Raw genomic sequence first — 10,754 nt, forward strand, 5'->3', positions numbered from 1 at the left:
ATTAAAGAGTCAATTTAGATTAGGTAAAAAAAAAAAAATCAATTTAGATAGACCAAGTGGTTCATTTAAATAAATATCAAGAATTCGAATATGTGCATATGCTATCTATTTGTTGAGCTATCGAGTGAGAGGATATCGTGAAAAAAAAAAGTTGTATACTAAATACTTGTTTAAATGCCATTAATTGATTAAAAAAATATATATTTTTAATGAAAAATATCTTTTTTTATTTTTTTAGCGTATTTTGTAAATTTATAGTAATAAAAGTAAAAGTATTAGAAAAATAAAAAAAAATCCTTTTTGAGAAGTTACAATTTATATCTTTTTTAAAAGATTTTAAAAAAATATTTTTTACATAATAAATAAACAAAAAATACTTTTATATAATTATACTCAAATATAATTGATAAATAAAAAAAATCTTTTTGTATGAAATATTCAAACATATATTTTTATTTTTACTTTTCTATATAATTTTTAAAAAAAATCATTTTTTAAAAATTCTCCCAAACAAGTTCTAATAACATTAAGAATAATATTACACATCTAAGTTTTTTTTGTTAACTAAATTCAACTAAATTGGTCTAACATAACAGAGATCAGTTATGACTAATATTATTCTAAGTCTTATTGTTTATCTTAATTGAACTTGATTCATAAAAATATTTGAATATGTAGCATTACTCTAAAATTAAATAATTAAGTGATTGATTAAATCTTTAATTATTACTCGTGCATTGAGATTAATTTTTAATTTAGGTTAATATTTGTTACAATAAACTTGAAAATGTTAAACTGATAGCCATATAGTTGGTGCTTATTATTTTTATTGGTGCTTTTTTGTTATTCTGTTATCCTATTGACTCCGAGAACATTGCAAAAATAGCAAAAACGTATCATTAATAACATTTGCAAAACCTTTCTCTATATTTGTGCAACTTTCTTCCTTATTGTTCTCATTCATTCTTTGCCCCTTCCATTGATTCTCTCACATTTTTTTTTTCTTGGCTCTGGTTCTCGTAGAGCACATTTTCTTTTCTGCTCCCACCGGCACATATCAAGGTACGTTATTGACTCATTGGTATTAGAATTGGGACATTTAATTTGTTCTAGGTTTAGAAATGCCAAAATTCTTGGTCTTATGATTGATGTGTATATATGCAATGTCCACCTTCTGCCATTGAAGATATTGAGCATCGTTTCTTATTATAGTGTGCAGAGAAGATGGTATTCAATGAATCACTTAGCTTCAATGGGAATCAGTTAGAAACATGCAGTTCCTTGTCCGAGAAGAAATTCCAAACACCATCGCAAGTGTCGCGGAGTGAAATGGATGAAGCTGCGCTTAAGTTGCAGAAAGTTTACAAGAGTTTCCGAACAAGGAGGCAACTAGCAGATTGTGCAGTCCTTGCTGAACAGAGATGGTTAGTTTTGAACTTTTTGAGTGATAACATTAAATGATAAAGATGTCTCTTGTGCTTGTGTATGATACTAAAATTGAATCCATAAAAAACTCAATACAGGTGGAAAGTTTTAGATTTTGCTGAGCTAAAACATAGTTCTATCTCATTTTTTGAGAAGCAGGAGACTGCTGTTTCGCGTTGGTCTAGAGCAAGAACCAGAGCTGCCAAGGTAGCTTACTCTCACTTTTTGGTATATCTATAAATCACTGTATCTATTATTGTGTTATTCTTGTGGTTTAAAGTTCAAGGATTGTTTTTGGCAGCTTGGAAAGGGTCTATCGAAGGATGAGAGGGCTCGAAAACTTGCTTTGCAGCACTGGCTTGAAGCTGTAAGTCTCATAGCTAATTAAAGTGATGTTGTTTAAACAAAGCTCGAAGTTAAGCTAACTAGTTGTTAAATTTAACAGATTGACCCGAGGCATCGCTATGGCCACAATCTTCAATTCTATTATGTTAAATGGCTCCAATGTGACAGTTATCAACCTTTCTTCTATTGGTAGGAAGAAAATATCAATAATGAATTATATTTTTCTCACATAGTTGATTCTCTTTTTTTCAACCGATGAGTATTTATCAATGTTGGTACTTATTTGTAGGCTTGATGTTGGGGAAGGCAAGGAAGTGAGTGATGAGAGATGTTCAAGATCAAAGCTTCAGCAGCAATGCATCAAGTATTTGGGTCCAGTGAGTTCTATTCGGCCTCTTAATATATCTGAATGCAATTATGTGTAAATATATAAAATTTTCTATTACATAAAAGTTTGCAAGTCTAAATGTTGTTGCTTTTTGCAGGAGGAAAGAAAGATTTATGAAGTGGCTATTGAGGATGGAAGACTATTTTATAAGCAAAGTGGGGAATCTATTAATACAACAAGAGATTTAAAGTGGATTTTTGTGCTTAGCACATCAAAGACATTATATATTGGGCAGAAGAACAAGGGTACATTTCAACATTCAAGTTTCTTAGCAGGTGGTGCTACACTATCTGCTGGTAGATTAGTGGTGGATGATGGTGTTATTAAGGTATGAAAAGGAAACTAAACTCTTGATTTCATAATATGACTTTTTTGGACATGATTTGGAAGCTGATAGTGTTGTTGTTTTTACAACTCCAAAGGAAGTTTGGGCTCACAGTGGACATTATCTCCCAACAGAGGAAAATTTCCAGGAATTCATGTCATTCCTTGAGGAGCATAATGTGAAACTCACAGATGTAAAGGTAAAAGAATCAAAACACAGCATCTGTAAAAGAAATGCAAAAAGGTTCAATTAACATGTTGCATACAACAAATAATTCTTCACCTCTCATGCTAATATTCTATTTTCATTGTATCCAGAAACACGGAATAGACCATGAAGAAGAAGATAAAGCCAAAATGAACAACGGAATTTGCTTGGGAGACAATCCTTTAGAGGCATACTTAACTTCAGCCCAAGAACTAGTTCTACCTGACATGGAAAATGAAGATTGTAATGCTGAGTTAGATTTTCATGCACCCTTGTCAAGATTGACATCAAAACTAGGATCAGAAATGGACAATGTGTCTGACAATTTTGAAGAGCAAGTATACACGCCGAATGGCGATGATCCTTCTCTAGAAGAAAGTGGCTATGGGACAGCAGAAGAGTCCTTTACTGATGAGGAGGAATTCATGGTTCCGAAATCCCACTTGTTTGAAGAACAAGAAGAGGAAGAGAATGAAAGACATATCCCAAAAGAAAACATAATGAAGAGAATAGATTCACACAAAGGAATGAAGTCATGTCAGTTGGGCAATCACTTATCCACTGAATGGAGAACAGGTTCTGGTTCAAGAATTGGTTGCTTGAGAGACTACCCTGCAAAGCTTAGTTTTAGGATTCCAGAGCATCAACATTTGTCTCCAAGGAGAGGAAGAACTACTCCATCTCATAGTGTCTTACAAGCATTTCATTTAAGCCTTGCACATCTAGATTTTGTCCATGCAATTTCTGCAGCTGATGTTGAGAGTCCTAATTCCAACACATTCAGGCCAATTGCTAGCCTATGAATTAATAAGGTTGCTTCTATTAGGAACCATCTTCTGGTTAGAGAAACTAGAATAGGAATTCTTTGGCAATTTGAGGCCTCTGTTCTTTTTGAATGAGGCTATTGTAATGTTTATTAGTTTATAACTTTATATAGTTTCTGTAGGTCATAGTCATGTGTGAATGAGAAGAGCTTGCATATTATAATTCTCATTTAGAAGAGATTAATATACTCCCAATATCATCATTGTTAGAAACAAGAAGCTAAATTGGAGAAAGGATTGTTTATTCTTAAGTTTTATAAAATGATACAATATAAAAAGGTATTTATAAGTGTTAAGATAATCGAAATAATAAAGATGTAATATTCAATAATAAATATTTAGATATGCTAAATAATGCTAATTGATCCTAATTATACTCTAACAATTATTAACTTAAATATATGGTTTTTCAATACCGTCCCGAACTCCAAGTATATTTTTTGAGTAATTCTACATATTCAAATTTTTTTATAAACCAAGTCCAACTAATTAAATAATAAATCTTGGAATAATTCTAGTCATAACTAATTTTTGTTATGTTAAATCAACTTGATTGAATTTGATTAACAAAAAGACTATATAATATAAAAAATTCAATATTTTTACTTCAATTAAATTATTTTTACTTTAAAGTAAACTCTATCAATATTCACTATTATATATAGTTTAAAAATTAAAATAGTGTTATATAGTATTATTTTTTACTTTAAATACAATCTTTAAAAATAAGATTTTATTAATTTATTATATAAAAATTATAAAATTATATATAATTAACCTGATTTATTTAAGATTAATATAAAATGAAATTTTAATTAAAAAATATTTAGATCGAAGTCGAATTTAATTAAACTCATTTCCATATTACCACTAAAATAATTGCATTTTAGGAATCATTATAGATCAAACGATTTGTGGTTGAATCGACCTAGGAACAATTATATTGAAGTGTGAGTAGAAAACATTTTTCCACATGCAAATTGTCGTGCATCCTTGTGAACTAACAATCTAAGTATCTAACATACAACTCCCATCAAGAAAAATGCTACCAAAAACGTTGCGTTTATTTATAAGCATAAAACAATAAAACAAGGATGCGAAAAAATACAAAATCATATTTAATAAGTGAGATATAAACATAGCATTGTGTTACGAAACATTAATTTAATATATTTTGTGTTATTTTTGATAGAAAAAAGATAAAAAAAATATTAATAAAAGGCACCACTTATATTTTTATTTTTTTATTGTCTTTATTAAATTTTAATAATTATATTTTATTTATAAATTTTGTATGAGGAATAAAATAAAAATGAATTAAATTTTTTTATAATTTCTTTCATTTTATATTTATTTATCACGAAGCAAAACATAAAACACTACTTTTAGTTTCTTTATCTATTATGTCGTATTCTCAATATAGACATGATTATTTGCTATTTTTCTTTTTGTAAAAAAACTTTAAACACCCAATATTTTTGTTTTAGTAAATATTAGATTACTAATCATGGCCATATTTTTGGTCCACAAAGTTAAATGGGCCTGCCCCAAAACTAGCGTTTGTGAAATGGGATCCAAAAAGCGATTCTATAATAAGTCCAAAAAACAACGATTATATAAATAGCTGAAACTAGGGTTTATCTCACAACGGTGGAGCTGCAACAAGAGCGAGAGAGCTTTGAAGCTTAGGCCGCCTCCTTCTCCTCTTCCTCCGCCACCTCGTCTGTGCCACAAGTTCGTTTCTCCTCTTCCTTCTGTTATTCCTGTGATTTCTTCTTCCTTTATGGATACTATAGAATTTTAAATATAATCAAATATAGTCTTAGAGTTTAATCCTAAATCTTCTAACATGAGAAAGCAATCTAATTTATGTTTGCAATAGCTGATCAGGGTCATTAGGGTCTCCGCTATTATTCAGTACTTTTCAAGTAGATTGATCTTTTGTGAAATTTCTTTTTATTTTTCTTAGAAAAACCTGAATTACTTGTTACCATGTATAGAGTTAATTTTGCGAGTGCAATTGCTTCGAACCCTAATATTATGATTTTGCAGGATGGATTCTGGGATTAAGCATGCTGTTGTTGTGAAAGTTATTGGCCGTACTGGATCCAGAGGTCAGGTGACTCAGGTTAGAGTGAAGTTCTTGGATGATCAGAACCGTCACATTATGAGGAATGTGAAGGGACCAGTTAGAGAAGGTGATGTTCTCACCCTGCTTGAATCTGAAAGAGAAGCAAGGAGGTTGCGTTGAAGTGTTTTCTTTTGTTGCCTACAAATGCAGTCAAAGTAATGTTGCTTTGAGTTTTGTTAGTCAGTGAATTCCCAATTATATTGCTTTCTTTTTATGTTTTTATTGCACCTATTTTTCCATTTGAATTTTGGCTTAATGTGTATTAGATTGATATGAGAGTATGGATTAATGTGTTTTGATTTCTATATAGTGTGTTTTCATATTTAATTCTCGATCATACATGTGGCCTCAAGTCTTAAATATCTGCAACTCAGCCATATAATGTAATGATTTTGTTACCCCCTGAAACAGTTCAATATCTTCAACCAGTTTGTATGGGTTTCAGTTTAGTACTTCAATTTATTCTCTTATCTCAATCTTAGTCTTAACTCCTTACTATTCCTTTCGTGGGATTCAAGTTTTGAAAAATGGATTTGTCACTTAAGTGGATATAACATTAATTTGACAAAAGTGCTTTACGCATATTGATTTAAGCAATTCTTTTAACTATAATCATTACCAGAACAAGTGAGAGTAAAATAATTTAGTTTGATGAATAATCAAACTTGATTAGAGTAGCATAATATTTGTATGAGATGTCAATTTCTTCCATGTTATGATCTACATACCAATACGTGCTTAGTATGCTAGTATTTTATATTTTTATTTTCCTCCATTCCAAGTATTAGCATGATAAATTGATAATAATGTTGCCTAGCTGGAATTTGTTCGAAGGCCTAAAGTGTTCAGGGTCAAGCTGGTAGAATTGGAATGAAAAATAAAAGCGTTTCTTCTTTATTTCTTAAAAATATAAGTGGTTGAAAAATGTATTGTCATCATATCCGCTTAGTTACAATTCGGTTCTAACTTGAGATATAGTTAGGAAAATGGTTATATTTTAAAATTCGAAAACAGTAATGGAAAAAAGATTTATGTATAAATAATGCCAAGTTATATATGTCTATATGGTTGAATATTCCCAATGTTAGCTCGGTTTATAAAGATTTCCCCCAAAAGAGGTTATAAAAATATATTGTAAGCTCGAGAAAAAAAGATATGCTTTAATTTTGAGATATATCACTATATTCACTTTTTTTATTTAAGTTAAGCGTCAAAATATTTTTTACATATACTCATGTTATTGTGTTCAGTTGGCTTACCGCTGAAGTATTCCTCATCAACCAATGAAAGAGTGACGATCTACTCTTTAATTTCCATTGTCTCACCACATTTTAAATTAATTTTTTATAGTTAAAGTTTGTAATTAGATTTTTATACAATATAAAAATTTATAATACATCTTTACTGGTTGTTATTTTTCATAAAAATACAATAAAAATAGTTAAAATGTTCTAATTAAAAATTTTAATATAAAAATTTAATTACAAATTTTCAACCATAAAAATTTAATTAAGAATGTGATAAAACTATAATAAACTATACAATAAGCTTTTCATACAAGAAGACCACCTAAACCCGGTAAGAAATTTTTAGGGTATAAGGAATTGGTCTCTGTCTTGTGAAAAGCCATCTTATATGGGCCGACACTATGATTTATCCACAAAAACAGTTGTTTGAAGTTTTTAAAACTTTAATGGGCCTAGCCCAAAAATGTTATTCCTTAAATTCTATACAGTTTTTGGGATTCAGAAAACGATTTTATAAATAGCTTAAAACTAGGGTTTATCACACTACAGCGGAGCTGCAACAAGAGCGAGAGAGCTTCGAAGCTTAGTGCCGCCTCCTTCTCCTCAAGTTCGTTCCACTTCTTCCTTCTCTGATTCCTTCAACTTCTTCGATTTATCTAACCCTAACTCACCTTATCTGTTGAACAATTTTCTCTTCAGCCATGGCTGCTGCTGCTGCTGCTGCTGCTCCTACCGAAGTTGATCCCACACAGCTCGACGTTAAGCTCTTCAACAGATGGAGCTTCGACGATGTCCAGGTCCTCCATTCTCATTCCCTTCCGTTCTTGTTTTCCGTTTTCGATCTATTAGAATAATGTAGGTTCTGTAATGGCTTTTTTTATTTGAATTTTGTTCTGTTATTACTGCTATTTTGTATTTATAGGCATTAAACAATATCTGAAATGTTAGATTTGTTTTGGAATTCTGTTGTTGTATTCAGGTGACTGATATCTCCCTGGCTGATTACATTGGAGTGGTGCCGTCGAAGCATGCGACGTACGTTCCCCACACCGCCGGTAGGTACTCAGTGAAGCGTTTCAGGAAGGCACAGTGCCCGATCGTTGAGAGGCTCACTAACTCCCTTATGATGCATGGAAGAAACAACGGTAAGAAGCTTATGGCTGTTAGGATCATCAAACACGCCATGGAAATCATTCACTTGCTTACAGACCAGAACCCTATCCAAGTCATCGTTGATGCCGTTATCAACAGGTAGTGATTGTTTGTCTGTAGATCTATGGATTTTTATTGCTATGGTTTACTGGATAAATTTGTTAATGGCATAATGCTAGGCGAATGTGTAGTGCTGTGTGTGATGAAATTGCGGGAACTGAAGATAATTGTTTTTTATTTTTGCTGTTTTGCCTTGAAAATCTGCTTGGTATTGTGTTTTGGATTCGGAGAATGGAATGAGGATTATTTGTTTCCCTATTGGTTTGATTGCTTGAATGATGGCTATTTTGTATTAGCTCTATCTGACCATTCTCCTTGTCCTTTATGCATCGTTTGATTTGAAACTTTAATGATATACGATATTATCTTGTTAATTGACTGAAGAATAAAAGAGCATTAGTTTTTATGTAATGTTTTTATCTTGATATGTTTTTATATGGACATTTATTTTAACCTTTCTTTGTTATATTCATGTTTTAGTCTGATAGAATTGGGAGAATGAAATGATGTTTAGTTGTTTTCCCTATTGGTTTGATTGCCTCCATGATGGCAACTATGTATTAGCTCTATCTGATCATTCTCCTCACATCATTTGTTATTATTGCATAATTACTTAGTTGCAGTTGAAAATATATCTAGTTCGGAAATTTGATGCGTTTTTATTTTAACCTTTTATGCTACTGGCCATTGTTTAAAATGTGTAATTTTTAAACAAAAAAGTCCAACCCGATATAATTTGTACTGCTGGAGAATCAAATGATGATTAATTTTTTCCCTATTGGTTTGATTGCCTGGATGATGGCTTCTTGTATTAGCTCTATCTGATTATTCTCCACATATAATTTGGTTTTGGATTTTGTTGTTATTACTTGGGAGATTGACTCTATTGCTTTTGTACTAGCGCATTCTGCTGTTATTTCTGAACTATGTGTAATTTTGAAATAAATTTCAACTTGATGAAACATTTAGTACAGGAGAATGAAATGATGATTAATTGTTTCCCTATTGGTTTGATTGCCTGGATGATGGCATTTTGTATTAGCTCTATCTGATCATTCTCCTAAATTATAACTAGTTCATGGGATTGTAGTTTTTCTCCCCTCCTCTGGGAAAATTTTTTGCTTTGTCATGATTATGTAAAGTTCTTCTGTGGAATACATTTTTTTAACTTTTAAATACAGGTTGTTGCTTGAATTTATTAAAGTGCTCACATTTCACTAAATTCATGTTTCAGCATTTTCATCAAAGAGAAATCCTTTGACACTATTAAAGCTGACTTATATGAATTCTATCTTTTTATTCAGTGGTCCTCGTGAAGATGCAACTCGTATTGGGTCTGCTGGAGTTGTTAGGAGGCAGGCTGTTGATATCTCGCCTCTTCGCCGTGTCAATCAGGCCATCTATCTTCTAACAACAGGTGCACGAGAAGCTGCTTTCAGGAACATTAAGACAATTGCCGAATGCTTGGCTGATGAACTTATTAACGCAGCAAAAGGTTCATCCAATAGGTAATCTATAATTTAAATCTAAGTGCAATTCTTTGTCGGTGTAGTGACAAGAAAGTTACGTTATTACATTTACTCTTCATCATACTAATGAATGCTGAAATTAATATTTCCATTTCAGCTATGCTATCAAGAAAAAGGATGAGATAGAGAGAGTCGCCAAGGCTAATCGTTAAGCAGCTTTTGGAAGTAGCCTTAGTGATGAGAATTATTTTGTTTTGTTTTTTCAGCATCATTTATTAAAAAAAGGTGTAATTCCCAAACAAGGTGGATATACTTTTGCGTATGGCCTTTACTTGGTATTATTTTGCTGGATTTACATGTCATGAACAATTTTGTTGCTTCGAGATTTTTGTTTCCAATGTCAGTAGTCTACTAGAGTTTCTTGCCCCTGCTTTCTTTAATTATTACGAAATTGTTTAGTTTATCCCTCGTGGATTTCAAACCTTGACCTAATTTATAATCATAGTTGTTCCTGGGAAAAAAAGTTCATCATTCTATTGTGACATAAGGTGTGCCCATTGATTCATAATCATGTCGTTAGAATCAGAACTACAAAGTTATAATAGCAGCAAACGAATAATCTCAAAGCAAATGCCTAATGACTTTCCAATTAACTTAGTCTTTAATCTTACCACGTGTAACGAATTGCTGCCAAAGAGCTCATAATAAATTTAAGTATCTAATCTGTTTTTTTTTTTTTGGACTTGAAGTATCTAATCTGTTAATCAAAGTAGAAAATTAAAAAATGGACTTTCAACTGAACAGATTGTTTTGTAACAACGTTTTCAATACAGGCTTATCGAGTGGTATAAGAAGTTTAAAAAAAAAGATGAGTTGCGTAATTTCAGTTAAATTGACATTGATGTCATTTGATTGAAACTCATGTATAAATAAAAGTTGTCATATTTTCAATTTTTATAATTTATCAATAATTCAAAATAGTTTGACAGTAATTTGAATCATAAATAAAGCATTATTCCAGGGGGCTGTAAATTTACATTTTACCATATAATTCACCTTATTCCAGTGGTTGATGCTATAGATTAAAGTCTAAGTGTAATAAATGCTTTTTTCTTTTCATAATTAGTCTTGCTTTTATTTACCTCTTTCAACTCGTTTAGTTTGGTCGCTTAATTTTCCCT

General features: G+C 31.2%; 3 protein-coding genes and 4 non-coding genes across 7 annotated transcripts; all 7 read left to right on the forward strand.

Annotated features, from left to right (window-relative positions):
- Positions 1-1,224: 1,224 nt before the first annotated feature.
- On the forward strand, positions 1,225-3,493 carry LOC107492583 (IQ domain-containing protein IQM6). The gene is made up of 8 exons (XM_016113622.3): positions 1,225-1,424; positions 1,524-1,632; positions 1,727-1,792; positions 1,871-1,959; positions 2,060-2,147; positions 2,256-2,486; positions 2,581-2,682; positions 2,801-3,493. Exons 1-8 carry the CDS (start codon positions 1,225-1,227, stop codon positions 3,491-3,493), a joined length of 1,578 nt encoding a protein of 525 aa, XP_015969108.1.
- A 1,653-nt stretch (positions 3,494-5,146) lies between these two features.
- Positions 5,147-5,972, forward strand: LOC107492721 (40S ribosomal protein S28). Its single transcript, XM_016113777.3, has 2 exons — positions 5,147-5,248; positions 5,567-5,972. The coding sequence occupies exon 2, from the start codon at positions 5,568-5,570 to the stop codon at positions 5,763-5,765; it is 198 nt and encodes a 65-aa protein (XP_015969263.1). The 5' UTR covers positions 5,147-5,248; position 5,567; the 3' UTR covers positions 5,766-5,972.
- Positions 5,973-7,412: 1,440 nt separating this feature from the next.
- LOC107492719 (40S ribosomal protein S5) lies at positions 7,413-9,999 on the forward strand. Its single transcript, XM_016113776.3, has 5 exons — positions 7,413-7,499; positions 7,592-7,689; positions 7,872-8,143; positions 9,409-9,612; positions 9,731-9,999. Exons 2-5 carry the CDS (start codon positions 7,594-7,596, stop codon positions 9,783-9,785), a joined length of 627 nt encoding a protein of 208 aa, XP_015969262.1. The 5' UTR covers positions 7,413-7,499; positions 7,592-7,593; the 3' UTR covers positions 9,786-9,999.
- On the forward strand, positions 8,334-8,416 carry LOC127739983 (small nucleolar RNA Z102/R77). Its single transcript, XR_008000724.1, has one exon. It is a non-coding gene; the product is annotated as a small nucleolar RNA Z102/R77 (small nucleolar RNA).
- Positions 8,601-8,684, forward strand: LOC127739981 (small nucleolar RNA Z102/R77). The gene has a single exon (XR_008000722.1). It is a non-coding gene; the product is annotated as a small nucleolar RNA Z102/R77 (small nucleolar RNA).
- On the forward strand, positions 8,854-8,935 carry LOC127739982 (small nucleolar RNA Z102/R77). The gene has a single exon (XR_008000723.1). It is a non-coding gene; the product is annotated as a small nucleolar RNA Z102/R77 (small nucleolar RNA).
- On the forward strand, positions 9,081-9,162 carry LOC127739979 (small nucleolar RNA Z102/R77). The gene has a single exon (XR_008000720.1). It is a non-coding gene; the product is annotated as a small nucleolar RNA Z102/R77 (small nucleolar RNA).
- Positions 10,000-10,754: the final 755 nt, after the last annotated feature.

Source organism: Arachis duranensis, chromosome 6 (assembly GCF_000817695.3).
Source record: "Arachis duranensis cultivar V14167 chromosome 6, aradu.V14167.gnm2.J7QH, whole genome shotgun sequence".
Taxonomy (NCBI): Eukaryota; Viridiplantae; Streptophyta; class Magnoliopsida; order Fabales; family Fabaceae; genus Arachis; species Arachis duranensis.

Coding starts and splice junctions, on each gene's coding strand:
- LOC107492583 (XM_016113622.3), top strand. CDS start 1,225: ATGGTATTCAATGAATCACTTAGCTTCAATGGGAATCAGTTAGAAACA. Junction 2,487..2,580: donor TGGATGATGGTGTTATTAAG/GTATGAAAAGGA, acceptor ACAACTCCAAAG/GAAGTTTGGGCTCACAGTGG. Junction 2,683..2,800: donor TGAAACTCACAGATGTAAAG/GTAAAAGAATCA, acceptor CATTGTATCCAG/AAACACGGAATAGACCATGA.
- LOC107492721 (XM_016113777.3), top strand. CDS start 5,568: ATGGATTCTGGGATTAAGCATGCTGTTGTTGTGAAAGTTATTGGCCGT.
- LOC107492719 (XM_016113776.3), top strand. CDS start 7,594: ATGGCTGCTGCTGCTGCTGCTGCTGCTCCTACCGAAGTTGATCCCACA. Junction 8,144..9,408: donor GTTGATGCCGTTATCAACAG/GTAGTGATTGTT, acceptor CTTTTTATTCAG/TGGTCCTCGTGAAGATGCAA. Junction 9,613..9,730: donor GCAAAAGGTTCATCCAATAG/GTAATCTATAAT, acceptor TTTCCATTTCAG/CTATGCTATCAAGAAAAAGG.